This window comes from Neopelma chrysocephalum, unplaced genomic scaffold (genome assembly GCF_003984885.1).
Source record: "Neopelma chrysocephalum unplaced genomic scaffold, ASM398488v2 Primary Assembly neopelma1_74, whole genome shotgun sequence".
In the NCBI taxonomy this organism is placed as follows: domain Eukaryota; kingdom Metazoa; phylum Chordata; class Aves; order Passeriformes; family Pipridae; genus Neopelma; species Neopelma chrysocephalum.
In genome coordinates, this window is record NW_020897735.1 from 419,998 (window position 1) to 438,935 (window position 18,938).

The 18,938-nt window shown below is 42.8% G+C and overlaps 1 protein-coding gene across 2 annotated transcripts in view; it reads left to right on the top strand.

Annotated features, from left to right (window-relative positions):
- Positions 1–18,938, top strand: part of PNPLA7 (patatin like phospholipase domain containing 7) — a 142,848-nt gene that overhangs the window by 11,774 nt on the left and 112,136 nt on the right. The window contains exons 10-17 of one of the 2 annotated variants that reach the window (XM_027687457.1): positions 3,943–4,071; positions 5,393–5,473; positions 6,630–6,774; positions 7,589–7,681; positions 12,287–12,387; positions 13,385–13,531; positions 17,777–17,854; positions 18,698–18,903. In XM_027687457.1, the coding sequence (XP_027543258.1) occupies positions 3,943–4,071; positions 5,393–5,473; positions 6,630–6,774; positions 7,589–7,681; positions 12,287–12,387; positions 13,385–13,531; positions 17,777–17,854; positions 18,698–18,903 (980 nt within the window). The remainder of the gene's footprint in view (positions 1–3,942; positions 4,072–5,392; positions 5,474–6,629; positions 6,775–7,588; positions 7,682–12,286; positions 12,388–13,384; positions 13,532–17,776; positions 17,855–18,697; positions 18,904–18,938) is intronic. The other variant, XM_027687458.1, reaches the window with a different exon arrangement.

Consider the following 18,938-nt stretch of genomic DNA (forward strand, 5'->3'; position numbering starts at 1 on the left):
AAGGTAATGGCATGTGAATAATTTGGACTGTACAAGTCTAGTTCTTGCTGTCAAATTCACATTAATATATTTGTAAATTTGTATTAGTACCTTTCTCCTTGTTACTTCCACCACTACATTTTCTTAATGACAATATTCTAAAGAGCAGAACCATCATATAGGAACATTAATACTAGTCATGTTCTTGCTTTATAAAGGAATATAGGAAAAGAAATCCTTCTTGTATAACAGTGTCTTGTGGATTTGTTTTTTTTAAGAGTGTTGCCATTCATTTTGTGTTGTGTTGGGATCTTTTTTGGTTTTTAATTCTCACTCTATGATTTTTTTTTCTCTTTCTCATTAGTTATACCACTGGTAAATAAAAAAATAAAAGTGATTGAAAGTGTGTTGAATAGAGTTAGCAGTGTGGAGAAGAACATGGAATGAAAAAACCTTGCAGGTTTTTTTTTTTTGCTAAACTTGTTCTCATTTATTTTTACAACTCTTTTGTTCCTCATTTCCCAGCTTTGTGGGAAATAAAACTGCCTGGTTTATTTCTGTTTTTCCTCTTCCTTATGTCCCTTGCTGGCTTTGGCTATGGGAGAAGCATGAAAATGGGCAAGGAGTGAGGAAGTTGATCAAAGTAGAGGAGACGACTCAGTGTAATTCCAAATCAGTGAGTTAGAACTTCCTACAGATAACATAACCTTAATTGTCACCCAGCACAAGGCTCTGACATGAAGAAAGGGGGTATTCAGAGAGGATTTCAGTTGCCTTATCTAAATTTGGGATTCTTTCAGCTGATTTTGTAGCACATGATGTCAGGCTGGTCCCTCACTCAGCTGAGAGGTTTGTGAGAAAGTTGGGGTTGCTGCAAGAGCTCTTGTTGTTGGATCTAAAAGAAAGGTCACACAAGAGGCACTTTTCTAATTTAATCTTTCAGTTTTTAAATTGAAAAGCCCCTTTAGATCTACTAAATGCAAAGGTACCTGCTGTGACATGAGACTTCACTTATTCTGAGAACAGATCGATGCTGATTTCTCTAAACTGGAAGGAGAAGCTGGAAGCTTTTGAATCCAAGTAGGTACAGGCCCTTTCCTGGTATTCTGGAACAATTCTGAGGTGTAGTTAATCTGACTCTGAATTGATCCTGCCCCAGATATTCAAGAAGTCTCTGAGCTGAGCATTGTTGATGTCCATGAAGTGTGTTCAGCAGCTGTTGCTGAGAGCTCGTGTGTGCAGCCAGAGCTCCTCCCTGGACAGGGAATGTTCATCCAGAGTTAAATGGGACCAGTAGAGATGGCTTGTGATGCTGGTCTCTGGAGCTTTGGGGTTGACTCTTCTCTTGTCCTCTTTGTGGAGTTGGTATTAGGAAAACTGGGAGCAGGAGTGAAAAAGAAGAGGCTGTGAGGAATATTGATCAACTGGCAGTGACTGAGGGGGGGAAAAATGAAAGTCAGGATTAAAAGAAGCTGAAAAACCACTTGGATAAAGGTGAGCCTGCAGGGCTCAGGTCTGTCTAAGTGGCACTGGACAAGATAGATGAGGTTATAAAGAAGAGATTGATTGCTGCAAGAGCTTTGGGTGCAGTGAGGAGGGTGTCAGGTAGGAGGGGAGGAAGACAAATCCCAGGCAATGAAAAGAGAGAGAAGATGCCAGATTTTTGGGTACAAAAAGGAGTAACCACTGCAGGTGGCAGAATGTAAAGCACCTGTATCTCTTGTAGCATATTTCTTAACCATATTCATTTGGATTTGGCCATTAGCTGTCATTTGGATTTGGCTGCTGCTTGTAGGTGACATCTCACAGTTCTTGGAACAAGTAAATAGTTACCTGCCCTGAGAACAAAAAGTTCTTTTGAAAAAAACCCTGTTTCACTCCTGATTATAACTTAACTGTTCCTGTCATCTGAGTGTGGGATTGCAAAACAGTATAATTTAAACCTGGTATTCTCCCTGTGCTGCTGATTATTTTGTTTCTGAGAGAACTGAGAATTAGGGAACATTTCCTCCTTGAGCTCCTCTCACAGCTTTTAGCATGTTCCAAACCCATTAGTTGTGGTGTTGGCCCTTTCAGAACAGAGCTGCTCTCATGCAGGGATATCAAAAAGGCAAAATTATATGCTGAAAACCTGGAGGATTGGGCTGTTCTTTGGTGGAAAAGCCTGCTGCATCATTATCCATTATTATCCTAAAACTGGTTTTCTGACGCTCTCAGGACTGGCCTCTCCTCTCACAAGCACAAGAAAAACCCAAACACTTTACTGGGCAGACTGGAGACCACATTACTGTATAAACAGGGCTTATTTGGCTCTTGGGAATAACTGTTATGGAAGACTATTAAACTTGGTGTTTATCCTTGTCCAGCAATTAAAGATTTACTAAATTTCCTTACTTTTCACTATATATTTGATGTAGAGATTGGTAGGACATACAGTTGGTGGCAAATTCAGTGATCCGTGCACTTAAAACCAGACTATATACATTTTCTATTGCATTTAAGTATAAGAATTCCAAATTAATTCTTTATCTGAAGTCAGACTTTAAACTGGTTTGTAAAAGAGGATTGTTGCATTTATTTTTGTTAATTTTTGTTAATTTCTTTACCTAATTAAAAGAAACTTAAGAAAACTGAGGACACTGGTTACTTTGCCCTGTAGGTCAAAGAGATGTTTAAAATTTCCAGTCCCTCAGGAACTTAAAATCAAAGCTATTAATATCATCCCCAGATTGTATAAAAAGGTCAGCTGAAGTTTGTGTAATTAAGAAATTGGTTCCAATTAATTTAATTTAATTGTAGAACCTACTTCGTGGTGCCTTGCAGACCAGCAGACAGAGCTGCAGCTTTATTTTCCAGAGTGATTATTGTGGTACAGAAAGTCTCTTGTTTGGTTTTGCTGGGTTCTTTAGGCAGGAATTCCTTCCCAGTGATTGTGTGGAGTTGTCTGGTGCTCTGGAAGACTTGGGAGTTGTGTCCTTTATAATCAGCATTTAATATCTTTGTGTTTAGTGCTTGGGAGGGGGAAAGCTGTGAGGTGGCTGTTGAAGCAGAAACTCCATTTCTTCCTTTGCTCCTTCCCTGTGTTGTAAAAGGGCTCATTTTATCTTAGAAATATAGGGTAGATCAGTATTTGATGTATTAGTAAATTAATTCATGAGTTATAGATGATTTTTCCAGCATTACATTTTAGAAGGGGTGTTGTCTGGAGGTTTTTGTCCAAGTGTTTGGCAATAGATTTTTGTTAAAATCTATTGTGATTCAAGGGGAAAAATCCTAAACCTGAGGCTTGCCTTCCAGTGTAAAAAAAATCTCTATATTCTGCCCACTTGCAGTTTTATTTTTCATTGGTTTGTTAATTCTCAATCTGTTCTTTGAGCAAGATGTTCTAGACCCACTTTGTCTTAAGTAAAGAGAAGCTGTTTGGCTTTGTCACATGGAATATTTCATATATATATATATGAAGACATATATATATATATATGTATCTTGAAACACAAGAAGTCTGCCTGGTTTTTGTCTCACTCCATTATGTATGTAATTACTGTACAATTTTGTTGTATTTTGTACTGATTGTGTGAGTCTGGGCTTGTTTTTGCAGCAAATAGCTTGGCTGTCAGTACAGATAATAAAATCAGCAAACCCTCTGTTCTCTTCAGCTGGAATTTGAAGTGCTCCTGAAGCCTGGCTCTGTCTGTAATAACTGTGGCAGAACTGACAGACCCTTAACCTGATCCACCTCCTTGTAGCTCTTATTTCTCTGCCTCTGTCTCTGTTCAATTCTGATGGAACTGCTGGTGTGAGTTCGCTCTCGTTACTCCACCCGTGGGTCATGGAGCACAAGTCCAAGCCTTTCTGTGGTCAGATGATGTCTGCCAGACATACAGAGCAGCACAGCAGGAATTTGGGAAGGTTTGAGTTGGATAGTTGGTGGATTAATCTTGTGTCTCTGGAACTTTCCATCAGGGCCACCCTGCTCCGTACAAAACAGTCTCGGCCCGAGCAGCCACTCCATCCACAATTCTGAGACTTCCAGCAAGTGCCTTCCAAGATGTGTTCCAAAAATACCCTGAAACTCTGGTGAGAGTGGTGCAGGTAGGTAGAACTGAGGGGGAAAGGGGAATCACTTGTATTTCAGTTACAAGGAAGACATTTAGAGGTTCAGCAAGTTCACCATCCTTTGGCAGGCATGGAACTGCTCAGTACAGCTTCTGCTCAAGATTTGGGATATATCCTGCTATTCCCCTAGTTGTTAAAGCCCTAGACTTAATAATCCCAGCACTACCACATACAGGTAGAAATAATTTATATATATATATATCTTAATTGATTGATTTTCTGCCTGTGGTAGCCTCTTTAATCAGCCTGACCTGCACTGTGAGCTTGTTGGTCCTTGGGGAGAAGGTGCTGCATGGGCTCTGCATCTTGGTGAGCACCAGCAGTGCTTCAGAATGGCTTAGGATCATGAACAGCCTGTCACATGTTCTGAAATAGGACTGTTGGTCCCTTAGAAGCTGCTTGGTGAGGGGTGATGCTTTGGAAAATTCACAGAATTCAGCTGGATATGTGAATTTCCACTTCAGAAGTGTCTGTCAGCACCTGAGGAAAGAGCTGTGCTTTGGGTTAGCTTAAAGTTCACCTTCCCCTGCTTTGCAGGAGCTCAGACTGTTCTCAGGTGAGCAGTGAACTTTGGCTGGTCCCTCCTGCAGGTGGGAGGTGGTGCAAGGATCAGGAATTAAGGATTCCAGTTTGCCTCGTCCCTCAGGTGTAGCAGCCAAAGGGTGCAGTGTCTGATGAGTCACTCTGGGCTGTCCTTTTGTTTTACTATCACTGCTAAATCTTTTTGTCCTTGCAAACTGTTCTGGTATCTGGATGATTTATGAGTGACACCTGAACCTCCTCGTCCTGATGGTTGAGGAGAACAGATCATTAACACCAACTTAATTTACTCTGGGAGAGCTGGTACAAAAGAGAGGATGGCTTAGGAGTGGGAGTTATCTGGCAGGGCAGAGGAAGGTCGGGTGGCACTGATGTTCTGGGTTAGGTTTGAGTGCTTGTGGAGCAGTGGCTCAGGTTCTGAATGGGGAAAGATGCATTAATTTTTTTAATGAGAGGGGAAAATTGGAAGCAAAAACTTTTATTTCAAGGGACTTCCATTACTGATGTTTACAGAAAGCAAAAAGCATTTGATGTTTGTGAGTGAGGCTTTGGATTCTTGTTCCATCAAATGATTGTGAAGTCATTGTAAATCACTTCACTCTGTCTCAGTTTATCAACTGCTAAAAAGGAATTTCAGCTGAGGGTACAGTCTGTGTTTTATAAAGTGCTTTCAGGTACTGTGGTACATGATTGTATCTAAATGCCAGAACAAGTGTGGGAGAATGCTGAATCCATTCCTGATGCTTCTTGTTTGCAGATCATCATGGTGAGGCTGCAGAGGGTGACATTCCTGGCTTTGCACAACTACCTGGGTCTGACCACGGAGCTCTTCAGCTGTGTGAGTTTGGGGGGCTGTCCCTCAGCTCTGACTGGGCACAGGGAGGTTTTCCTCCTTCCAGAAGGTTGTAAAGCAAATGCTACATATTAAATTCCTAATGACAGTACTTGAGAAGTGAGGTACTTGTACAACCAGCCCATAAAACCCAGCCCACGCCGACGCCTGGGGAATTACTGGGAGGCTTCAGTGTCCAAAGTGCATCTCTCCAAAGTGATGGATGTGCTCTGCTCTGTGCTCCAGCAGTCCTGACATTTGTTAATGGTTCCTGGTCACCTCTGCCTCTACCAGTGTGAAAAATGCTGTCCCTGTGGTGGCAGAGGGTCAGGTTCTGACCGAACAAGTTAAATCTCTTCAAAAAGGAGGCCGTGCAGCAGTGGGGGAAGATGTTGGGAAATTCTTGTAACTTTAGCAAAATAGTGCTTGATCCCTATATCCATGATTAATGCCTAGTCTTGTACCAGATAGTGCTTAGTGCCTCTAGCAGTGATTAATATGTACCAGCAGATGTCTTAGTTCTGAGAACAAAGACAGTGTGTTGGAGCAAAGACAGTGAGAAAAGTACAACGTGACTGGACCACGGAGTTGAGACACTTTCAAGAAGAGATTCATTGGGATATCTGGGACCACAGAGGGAAAGTTTGGGGAATGGGGTGTTCCCCAAACAACAGAGACCCTCCAAACACCCCTACTCATATCCAAATAAGTTCACAGAAGTAGTCAGCATATGTGTGTGTATTCTGGAGATGTGATGGATGTGTAGTGATTATGTATTCATTTCGTATCTATAACCTGGTCTGTTTGGTTGCTGAGTGTGCATTTGAGGTGCAGAGATCCCCCATGCACCCAGTGCTGTAAGTAATGTCTAATATAATTTAAAATAATGGCTTTCTAACCCAACAAACTGGTTGGAGAGGTTATTTCCCTTTTTTTTTTGTGACAAGGTGAGGGAATACTTAATCAAACTGGCCAGTTTTGAGTGCCCAGACCCTGCTGGGATGGATGAGGGAACTGGTGGATCCCATGACGAGTCACCCCTGGTGATCTTTGATTGATCACCACAGCTGGGAGCAGTCCCTGGGGGTCAGAGCAGGCTCCAGGCCTGTGGGACAGGAGTGAGTGTGTGATTTATGTTTCCTTCTCCCCTTGCTTCTTGCAGCAGAGCCAGGCCATCCCACTGGTGTCTGTGACCAGTGTCACAGCTGGAGGAAGCACCAGCAAAGCTGGGAAAAGATCAGTGTCCAGTGCACTGGAGGAGGATCGTGGAGAGAAGTTTGAAAGATCTGGGGAAGGACTGGAAATGGGTAATGTTTCTGGAAACATGGAGTAGCTTTTGTGACCTTCTTTAATTGTTGTGCTAATCACAGGATCCCAGAATGGTTTGGGTTGGAAGGGACCTTAAAGCTCATCCAGTGCCACCCCCTGCCATGGGCAGGGACACCTTCCACTAGCCCAGGCTGCTCCAAATCCAACCTGGCCTTGGACACTTCCAGGGCTGGGGCAGCCACAGCTTCTCTGGGCAACCTGTGCCAGGGCCTCCCCACCCTCACAGGGAAGATTCCTTCTCAATATCCCATCTAACCCTGCCCTCCTTCAGCTTAAAGCCTTGTCCTATTGATTTGATCAACTATTGATATCACTGCTATTGATCAGAGGATTTTTATTTTATTAATTAGGAATTGCCTTAGATGAGTTTCAGTTTTGAAGCCTTTGGGTGGCCCTTAGCTTCAAAGGGGAATTAGTACTGTCTTTTTAATTATTTTGAGGGATGAGGGGGAGGAGGAAAAAAGTGACTCCTAATTTTGAATGCATAGGAGGAGCTGGGAAAATTGTGCACTCTAGATACCAGCAGAAGAATTGCTGGATATGTGTCTTATCAGGCTAAAATGTCACTACTGAAGGTAAACCCAGGAAAATAGAGTTGAATTTTGCCTCTGCACCTGGAAAAAACCCCCTTAATTAAATCAAAACCGGGAACAGGTTTAAACAATGTTTAACATTAATGTTTCAAAACTTTTAACACAGTGGGTAGTGAGAGGTTCTTGCTGCCAGTGAAATTTATTTTATTTGAGGTTACCTTGCTTTTACATTTGTGTGATTTTTGTTTCTAAATTCCAGATACGTTGAAGATTTCTGGTGCAGAAAACACAGAGCACATTTTCAGGAGAAGCCTTTCATCACCTCCCTATGCAGGGTCTGCAGAGGCTTCTAGTAAGTACTGCTTGGCAAAATTGTGGGAAAAATATAATTTGTCTGATCATTTGGGGGGAAACCACATGATCTCTGGAGTGCTGGGGTAGATGATCTTCCTGTTTATGATAGATAATCATCTTGCAGACCTGTTTGTGGTAGATAATCATTGTGCAGTAGTGCTGCTTCCTAACTCATTTGTCAAAAATTTATTTAGTGAGTAACAAGTGGACTATTATCCAAGAGAGCATTCCCTTGCTGTCATTATTAGCAATGGGGAACATGCAGTAATTTGGCTACCAAGGCCTGCAAATGAAGAGCTTTATTAATTGCTATAACTGAAACAAAGTGAGTTATGATGATATGCCATCATCTTTCATACAAAAGATGACACACAATTCTTGCTTGGCTCATTGTCCCAAAAAGCACATTACACATGGCTTTGCTGCTTTTAGGGGAATGTTTTTTTTGAGTGGATAATAAAGGTGATTGATCACTGGAGGCTGTGAGGAGACATTTATGAGGCAGAGCTGGTTTGATGCTGCAGTATCAGTATTTAGGGCAATTCCAGTCATCTCCACTGTAGACATCTTCCTCTGGGCCAGGTGTTCAGGACAGCTTTGTGTTCCAAGGTGGGGAAACTGGGCTTGTGGGAATCACAGGGGGAAGGCATCTGTGTTAGCTGAGTGCCAAACCAAGCCTTGTGAGGGAGTTGGGAGGTCATGCTTAGAAATTGTTAATAGAGAACTCATAAAACCTTTAATCAGTGGAATAAAGGTGCCCTGGGTACTTTAGAAGGTACTTTTGTTGCTCACCTTGGCTGTTAGATGGCTTAGAAGATAAGAACATTCTGTGAGGGGTTAAAGAGTATGGAGACAAGGAGAAAGGAGGGACACAGGCTGAGGGAGCCCTCCCTGCTGAGGGCTTTGCCCAGGGCAAGGTTTGTGTCATTTGTTGCTATCCCATTAAGCTGGGGGTGTGCAGAGAGGAGGGGAATGGGGAGTTCCTTTGTTTTTAATACTGAAGGGCTGATTTGTTTCCTCTTCAGTTCCTGCTGGGCAAGTGTACAGGGTTCTCACTTAGATTTTTTTCATAGCTTCCATGTTATTGTCCAGAGGGATGGATGTGATGGAGAAGTGGGATTTTTGGCTAGTGGTCAGTACCTCATTTTTTTGAACTGGGGAAAAAAAAAACGCTTGACTTGAAATGGGGCTTGGCTTGATTTTCCTGTGTGTGAGGTTGTTTTGCACCATGCATTAAAAAACACACCAGCAGACTTGAATCAGTGGTGAATTAGGTAATGCCCTGAACACAGGGCAGTTCAGTGAGCTCTGCCTGTGCAGCCCTGTGACACTTGTAAGGGACAGTCCTTGCATGTTCTCAGGAGCTGGATCCCTGCAAACTTATCTGTGGAAATGTCCATTTGTCCTCCCTTTCTCCTTTTGTGTGTCACAAGAGTTATATCGGTGTACACTGACCTTAGCAGAGAGAGAAAATTAATTTTTACTGACAGAAGGAGCATGTCTAATTGAGTAATTATGATTTGCCTCAGTTAACAGAGCTGATTTCTGCTCCCTGCACTGAGGTTACTGTTTAGTTTGCACAGAAAGTGTTGTGATGTCTGTAATGACAAGATCAGGATCTTGCTTCAGATTCTATTCCACTGCCTTACTGTGTGTTCAGGCTTCATGGAATATTGATTATGTTTATTACTGACTCAGAGAGGAGAGAACTGTCTGTATTAGAGTCATGTAGGTGCTGATATCTCAACATCTCCCTGATTTGCTTGGCTCATTAGAATTAACAAAAACTGCTAAAAATTCCTTTGGGGGAAAACACTTTTGCCTGAGTTGCTCCTGGGGCTGGGGTCTAATTTATTCTTCTGGGTTTTGTGCAGTTCTCTAACTTGAAGCATAGCAGTTGTGTAGATGAGGGAATCCTGCCAGCTCAGGCTACTCTGCTTTTTAAGTGTACTGACCCTTTGTGGAGAAAGATGGAACTAATTCATGTGAAGCATCTGGTGGACAGAGGAATTAGAAGAAGGAAATAAAACAGCAAGGTCATTTCTGTGATAAATTCACCCATTTATTGTTCCTGGGAGTGTGTCTTCCTAACTATTATTTTAAGGTTAAATAGCAGCTGTCTTTTATTGGTTTGTTTGTTGTTTTTTGCTTCTCAAGCCTTCAGGGAAGCTGCTCTTCCCCTCCAAGCCCAAAGCCCTGTGGGAGTGTGGGACCACCCGCAGCAGGCAGGGCAGGTAGCTCAGCGAGCGAGTGCTTGGCAGGGAAGAGGCACTGGAATGCTGCCAGTTGCCATTGTTTTTGCAGTGACTTCCATCCCAGCAGTGTGTGGGATACCAGCAAGCACATGTTCCTCACACAGGATCACATTCCACTCCTGTTTCCCACTGCCTTCTGTTCCTTTGACTCAACGGTTCCAGCTGAAGCTCGTTCTGCCGGATCCTTTCCCACTCCCGTTGGAGCAGCAAGACAGTTTAATTAATCACTGCGTGGGCAGCTCAGCTCTACGACTGAGATGAAGATTCTGCTTTGAATAGAAGTCTAGTAGACATAAGCTTTCATTCTTAGAATGCCTCCTCGTTCTCCTCTGCCTGGGTTTTTAAAGTGCAGAGGATGCTCTCCGTGCCTACGTGCCCATTATCGGATTATTTGGGTTTTACAGGAGAGGTGTGTTTAGATTAGAAATGCACTTGGTGTATTGGGGCTCAGGAATTGCTGACACTGGGACTGGGGGGTCAAGGTGACTGACAGGGAGTCAGATCAGCCCAGAGGGAGCTGCTAGTTCTGCTATCCCAGCTTTTTTATTTATAGCTGATTTAGGGTCTTTAATGCTGCAGTGAAATGAAATTCAGTTGATAAACTCAACAGCTTTTTGGTTGGTTTGTTTGTTTGGAGTTTTTTTCTGATTTTATGGCTTGTAAGTTCTGCTGATAATAACCTTTGGGTCTTGTTTGGTTCCTTGTTTGGAGGCTGATCACCAAATGATGTTATGGCCCCAGTGGCAGATGTGGATTTACTGCATGCAAAGATTGGTTCACATTTGTACATCACAGAATCATAGAATTGTTAAGGTTGGGAAAAACCTCTCTAAGCTCATCAGGTCCAACCATTAACCCAGCAGCACCACCATGTTCACCACTAGCCCATGTCCTCAAGTGCCACATCCACGGGTTTTTTGATCACTGCCAGGGATTGTGACTCCACCACTGCCCTGGGCAGCCTGTGCCAGGGCTTTACAACCCTTTCCCTGGAAAGATTTTTCCTAATATCTAATGTAAACCTCCCCTGGCACATCCTCAAGATGGCATGGAAAAGAGTACTCTGAGGTAGATCTGAATATTTGGGACAGTGGGATTCTCCCGTTGTCTCAGCTGGGGGGGAAATAGGAGTCAAGCCCCTACAGAAATAAAAGAATGGTGGTTTTAAAATTAAATTTAAGGACAGCTCTTCATGGGGGGGTGGTATTTTCGTGTGATCATATATCACAAGTTATTAAATATAGAGCAGCTCCATGTTTCCAAAAGCCAACTTCCCAAAGCTCTGGGCAAAAGTCAAGTGTGTGTGTTTGGAGAGGGGGATATAGGGAAGGAAAATTAAAAATTTGAGCCCTCTCAGAACTTATTAGGTCACAAAAATTACCAGTCAGGAAAGACAGTTGGTTTTCTTAAAGGCCCAGCCTACTCCTGAGCAGCAATTTGTATTTATAAAAGCAAAAGTATAAGAACAATGACAGAAGGGAAAAGGCATAAAGGAGAAAACAGTCTTAATAATTTATTTTGGAAACATATTGAGCATGGAAATATGATAGAAATTATTATAGGTTTATTTGCTGACGGAAATTGCAATTTCTGAATGACTCTTAAACTCATCTGTAAATCCTCAGACTGATATGGGGGAATCCTGCTCAAAGTATTTAATTAAATAAGAAGAGTTTCCTCGTTATGTTTCTGTTATTGATTAGCTCAGAGGAGTTCCTGGAAGGTGGATGAGACAGCCAAGGAGCTAATGTAATTAAGCTGTATGAAATTGGGAAGTAAGGAATAGAGGTTGTAGTGACTTCAAATTCATGAATTAAATAAATTCCCTGTAAGGGAATTTCTTATGGAACTTTCAGTACCACAGTTTGGACAAGTTGTAGACAGGATCTGAGATTATTCAGACTTCAAGGAGAAATGCTTTGTATGGAGAGACTTTAAGAAGTTGCTGATCATAATATTCTTCCTCATGAAAGGTCCTGCAATTTATTTGGTACAAAAAAGTTTCTTTTGTTTGGTGGATAAGAAGTTAATGAGAATCATTTCCTGAAAACAACAAGGAAATTTTGTTAGGAAGAGGCAAATCCACCAGAAAATCATCAGATGTGAATGGCTGTGTTTTGTCTACCCCAAAATGCTGATTGTACCCAGTAAAATAATGGGTGTGGGAATTTTGAGTGAGTTCAGAGGACAGGATACAAAGTTCCCATCAGATCTTCCAGGTCAGAGGGAATCAATAAGAACGTGAAGACGCCTCTTGCTAAAGTTGCTCCGCTTTGTGTGTTTTCTGCTATTTCTGAGAAACTGCAATAAAAGAGGTGCTTAAACCAAGATTTTCACGTTGTTTTCAGATAATTCCAGCAGTGCCAAGTCTGACATGGACATGGCCTACGAGAGGGCCCGGGTGCACCTGAGCCCAGAGGACACTGCTGGCAGCCCCGGGACGGCCAAGGTGGGTCTGTCTGATCCTCTGGGAGCCCAGCCTGGTCCTTGCCTTGTACATCATTCTTCTTGGAGTGATTCCAGTGTTTTCTGCCTTTGAAACGCTGCCCTTGCACCTCTGTAGGAGTTGGGATATTTGGTCTTACAGAGTCAGACTGGCTTGGGTTGGAAGGGACCTTAAAACTCACCCAGTTCCACCCCCTGCCGTGGGCAGGGACACCTTCCACTAGCCCAGGCTGCTCCAAGCCCTGTCCAACCTGGCCTTGAATGGTTTTTCTGTATTATTATTTTTTAACTTATAGTCGGTTTCAGTAGATTTTGGTGACTGTTAAAGCTTTTTAGTGCAAATCTTGAAACTCTGTGGAGAGTCCCTTGGTGAGCAGTCTGAAAGCACCCCTGCAACTTCTTGATTTTAGGTATTGCCTTCCCCTCACTCATGAAATGCATCATTTGGAAAGGTGGATTTGTCAGACCATGCCTTTTTTGTGATTGGTACTTTGCAGCGAGGAATTAAAAACGTGTATCAGCCTGTGAACTTCCTGGAGGTCTCCAGTCACTGTTTATAAATCTGTTTTTCTTTTTGTGGTCTGATTTTTATGAATACTGACCTGGAAGTCAAGAGCACAAAAATATTCATGAATTATGAAACTGCAGACTAAACTTTCAAGTGAAATTGTTGCTCACTGTGACCTTGACAGGCATTTTTTAGTTTCCTCCATCTTTGTGTTGGTTAAGTTTTAGTTCCATCAAGCTCCCCAGTTTCTGAAAAGTCTCTTATTTTTCCCTTTCACAAGCTGTGATGAGTAACTTTGTTTGACTCGAGTGTCAGAAAAAAATACAGGGATAATGAAGTTAGCAAGCTGTTGCTTTTCTGGAAACCTACATTTCTTTTATGCAGACCACCAGTTGTGGTGGGTAGAGAGAACACATGATATGGCACATTTTGGCTGGGTAAGTGCCAGTTATAATGTTTAAAATGATCCTTGTTGTGTTTCTGCTCTTTGCAGTCCATATTGAAGAAGACTGTGACGGTGACAGAGACTCCTTCAGCAGTTTTCCATTACAGTGCTGTGCAGGACTCCTGTAACACCAAACATATTGATGCCATCGTTGAAGCAGCAAAGAAGGACCTCTCAACCCTGATGAAACTTGATGTAAGTTATTGCAGGGAGAACTGGCTTTGTTTCTGCTTTTCATCTCACTCTGCCAGGAACTAAAAAGCAAATTTTCTCCCCGGTACTGTAGACGAGCCGAATGTTTTATTCAATAGTTGTTGAAGTTATTAGAAGGGCTGAAGTAAATTTGAATTATTCTGCCACTTGAACAGACCACGCTGGAATGCAGTGCATGAATCTTCTCTCACTGTGTGCAGATTTAGCCCTGTGAGCAGCAAATGTGCAATTTCTGCCACCTTCTAATTCTGTGCTCTCACATAGTGTGTGAAGAAGTTATGTAAAGGCATTCAGGTGATTGCTGAATCCATTAATGCTCTTGGCACAGCATCCAAGTGCTTGTTTGGGTTTTGGAGTTGAGTCTCTGTACTTGGCAGTGGCACTGGGAGCATTTCCCAGCTGGGTCCTGTGCCTGGTGACCTCCCAGTCACCCCCGAGCTCAGCCCCTGCCGAGCCCCTTCATGTTGGAAGAAGGGATGAAAATGAGTGTTTCCATCATTCCTGTGATTCCAGCTGCATTCCATTATGGAGCTGTGGCTGTTCATGCAGCTAATCAGACAGTTTTGGAAAATTATGCATCTGTCTCAGTCAGTCACAGACATCCCTGGCTTGTTCCAGCCTGTGCTGCAGTAACTCCACTCTGCTGGTGCTGCCAGGGGCTGGGCACAGCTGCTGCACCTCCTCCTCTGCTCCCAGAGCTGTCACCAAACTACACTTGGTAGAACTCAAAAGGTTGGATTTTAACATTCCCTCCTGATTTCCAAGTTATTCCCCTTGTGACTTCAGAATCCCTGTCACAGTCTCAGCTCCCAGCTGGGACACTCGAGGCTCCCAATCATCCCTGATCTAAGGTCTGTCTGCCGGACACTTACCTGGCTTATGATCATTTTCAGGTTTTTTTCAAGCATTTATATCCTCATGAAAGGCTAGGGACTATTTTAGAAGGAATTCTTGTTACAGATGGAGTGAACTAGGACCAGGTCCCTTCATCTGTTCTGCTCAGCTTCCTGTTCTTGATAGAACTATCATTAATGAGCAGAAATCCCAAGATCATTGAAATGATTACAGCACTTTTGGGTTTTTTTTTAAGTCTAGAATATATTTCTCAGTAATTAACAAGCAGCAGTTGAGAGATAAAGTTAATTGCAACAGTATCCTTGAAATGCAGCACCTAATAGGCAATGTTTGTAACATGAAGTCTCAATAACAATGAAACAAGGTAGGATTTTCAAACTTGGGGATTATAACAATTTACAGTTTCTCACAAGCAAATTGGAATCTGATGGGATGTAGCCAAATACCAGAGATCTCGTTGAAAGTTTAATTTTTTTTCTCCAGACACGATAGTAAAAGTTCTTTAACAGGCAGTGGAAGAAAAATCTTGCTGCGTGCAAAATATTTGTGTTCAACACTGCTTACATAAAAGAAGAAAATTAATTCTGTAAGCTGGTCTGGTAAAAAATGAGATCTTTTATTTCTTAGCTGGCTGGAAGCATTTTAAATTGTCATTTTTCAGAGCAGCCAACCAGAGTGAATCAAATAAAGATGTTTTGATGACAGGTGGTGGTAGGTTTGGGGGTATTTTGCTTGTTTGGTTGTTGGGTTATTTTCATGATACTTTGAGAGAGGAGGGGATAACTGACTGTAGGAGAGAGGCATTGTTGTTTCAAATGGCCTTTAGATATCTGACTTCAGAATTAAAATTTTCTTTTTTTTTTCTTTTGTTTTAAATAACTTGAATTCCTTGGATCTGTCATGAGTGGTTTTCAGTCTCATACAATTTTTACATGGTTTCAGCTTTGTCTGCAGTTATGATATGACATTAAGCAGTGTTGCAGGGCATCTCTTCTGTGTGTTACAAGGGAATTTCCTTTGACAAACGAGTTAGTTGCCCCAGTTAATTACTGGGTTTGCTTATTGTTTATAAGTGGTTTGTATTTTCACTTCTGCATCATAAACCCTCCTAGTTTGTTATCCAGAAATAACCTCTGCTACTTGTTATATTTGTTACTGTAATTTATGCTGTAACCTGATTTGTCCAGTTTCCTGCTGCAAAGGAAGAAACTTGCTGGGAAATGGAGTTTGTTGTGGTAATTAATTGTTTTCCTAAAAGCTGGAGGGGATCAGTGCAGAGTTACTTCCACAAACCCTGTAACTGTGCAGTGCTGAATTTGGGCTTGCTGGGCTCACCCATTCAAGAGAGAAGGTACTGGACAGGATGGATCTTGTTTGTCAGCTCTTTTACTGCTTAATGGGGTGGTAATAGCAGGGAAAAGGAGGATATCAAGGTCTGCTTGGAGGTCAGTGAGGCTCTTCTCATGCCTGAGGCAGAATCAAATATTGCTAAGTCATTTCTGGCAGGTTTTTGGCTCAGCTGTACTTAAAGATCTCCAGTGATGAGGCTTCACAGCTCAGTGTGCAATCTATTCCCATACTTAAGTAGTCTTAGACATGAAGAAAATCTTTGCAGTGATTTTTGTTAGACCCAATGCAGCCCCAAAATCCTGTTGGTAAGTAGAGCTCATGAGGGAGCTTGTATTCCCTTACTGAGGGGTGCTTTCAGAGTTACAACTTTGTCTTTAGGTAATACTATACAACCATAAACACATAAATAGAGGGGAAAAAAATCATGGAAATTAGTTGAGTTGCTGTTGCTGAACTGAAATATTTTGACAGGTGCTTGTCAGGTTCTCTGCATTGGGTATGTTCCCATGAAACAGATGGGCTTCAATAAAACTATTTTTTGATGAAAATATGTTCTTTTTATCAGCAGTAGGTGTAAAGAATAATTGTGATTATTTCACTTGCTCTATTTTTTTTTTCAACCCCAAAATTCAAACCTGGCAGAGCAATTATGAGTGTGGAGTGTTTACATCTCTGCTCTGTTGGTTTCCTGCTGCAATGAGGTTAATGACTGTGGGCAGATTCTGCTCTGCTCTTGTGCTGAATTGGTTCTTCCTGTGAGTGCAGCTCTTGCTTTTAGTGCTTCTGCCTGTGTGGCAAAGCCCTGAGCACAGGTGAATACACAGAGAAACTGGGAGAGCCAGGACTGCACTGTCAGGCTTCAGCAGAGCACAAGAATCCATAACTGAGCCTTGTTTTCTGCCCCAGCCCATTCAGGTGGTGATGGTAAAATGCTGAACTTCTGAAGGTTTATAAGAAGGCTGGAGAGGGACTTTGGACAAGGGCATGGAGTGATAGGACAAGGGGGAATGGCCTTAAACTGAAGGAGGACAGGGTTAGGTTAGATATTAGGAAGAAATTCTTTATTATAAGCGTGGTGAGGCCCTTGCACAGGTTGCCCAGAGAAGCTGTGGCTGCCCCTGGATCCCTGGAAGTGTCCAAGGCCAGGTTGGATTTGGGGCTGGAGCAACCTGGGCTAGTGGGAGGTGTCCCTGCCCATGGCAAGGGGTGGAAGGAGATGAGGTTTAAGGTCCCTTCCAATCCCAACCCAGCCTGGGATTCTGATAAAGAAATTCGCCTTCCCAAAACCTGGGTTAACTGGGAGTTACTTATGCACTCAGGTGCCACTTATGTTGGTGACTGGCTTTGGAGCAGGAAGGGAATCTTTGGATCCACTGCTGCACTCAGCCAGCTCAGCTCCTTGCCATTCCAAACTGAGGGTGGCCTTTGGAATGACTCTCCCTCCCATGTGCTCTTCAGTTGGGAGGGAAATTCCAGCTCTTCTCTGCAACCCACATGTGCCTGAACACAAGAATTCATGACCTTGAGGACGCTTTTGTTCCACGGTGTGTGTGAAAATCTGCTCCACACGTGCAGGTCAGCTGAGCTGTGTGTTCAGGGAAGGGCTGGGATAAAGCAGGATTTGCATCTTCTTATCCAGTTCCTCCATGATTTACAAAGTCTCCTCTAGTTTCACCTTCCTTTGAAAGTAACTTCATATTTCATGATTTTCATGCCAGTTGATATATTATAGATCATTAAAAGAGTCTGAGGGAAAAACTGACAAATAGAAAATCCTTAAGAATCCAAATGTGATCAATTGAAATGGATCAAACCTTCTTTCTCTTCTGGAGGAAACGTCTGTTGGGTAGAGAAATACAAAAATAGGTGCCATATTTTGAAGAGATTCAAACGGTTATAACGTTGTCTTTAGTAACTTCAGTAGTTGCTCTTATTTGCTTTATTTATATGCTTCCTCACATTCTGGAATCTTTACCTGTGCACAGAGCAGTAAATTGTGCCTCCCACCCCCTTTTTCTCCAGAATCCTGCGTTGCTGAACGGCAAAGTGACGCTGCACCAGGTCACTGCTGGCACCGTGCTGTCGAGGCAGGGGGACCAGGTGAGTCAGCACCACCTGAACCTGCACCTGCCCTGGTTCCTGCCCTCCCCCGTGAAGTGTTTATACACACTGATGATAGAGAAAAAAATCCCACCTGACCCCTCCCAAGGCATCACTTCTCGAGGTGGAACAGCCCCAGCTCTCAGCCTTCCCGCACGCTCCTTCCCACAGAGCCACAGTGGGAGTCTGGTGTCTGTGTGTTGTCAGCTCTGATGTTCCTCATGAGAAGGGGTGGAATATCCCACCTCTGTCCTTCCCCAGGAGCTATGGAGTCTGGGAAGCCTTTTTTCATGCCCTGCACTGAGGGCTTTTGGGGATGTCACTCAATTGCAGTGAAGCATTTCTCCCCTCACTCCCCCCCGACGTCAATTGTGTTGCTTGTTTATAGCAAAGTATTTAGGATATAATGAGCTTTATTTATGATAATACTATGTAAATAAATAAGTTTATGCAAAGCAGATGAGAGGCAGCTCCAATTCCAGCACTGCTGGGTTCTGCTCTGCTGACCCCTGATGCCCCTCATCCTGCTGCTGTGACTCCCCATTATCTCCTCCACTCCCAATTCTGTCATTGTTCCTTGAGATCTTGCAGATGCAGCCTTCATTTTTCATAACCACCCAAAGAGAAACACATTTTTCAATATTGTGGCTGCTTAGTTTTAAATATTCATAACCAGCTTTTAATAATTCACTATTGTGTCTTATTTTATCACCTAATTGTTCAAAAAAACCATAGGGAGCTTTCTGAAAAACAGATCGGTCGTGATAGTGCTGTCAGTGTGATAATTGCTTTTAAAATCTTGTGGGGATTTTGTTGAGCTCTTTTTTTTCCCATTTGCTGCAGGATGTTAATGTTTGCTTTGTGGTCTCGGGGATGCTTCATGTGTACCAGAGGAAGATTGACTCTGAGGAGGACACTTGTCTCTTCATTACCCACCCCGGGGAGCTCGTGGGCCAGCTCGCTGTGCTCACTGGGGAGCCACTCATCTTCACCATCAAGGCCAACAGAGACTGCAGCTTCCTCTCCATTTCCAAGTCCCATTTCTATGAGTGAGTTCTGCCATTAAAACATGTATTGATTTTTT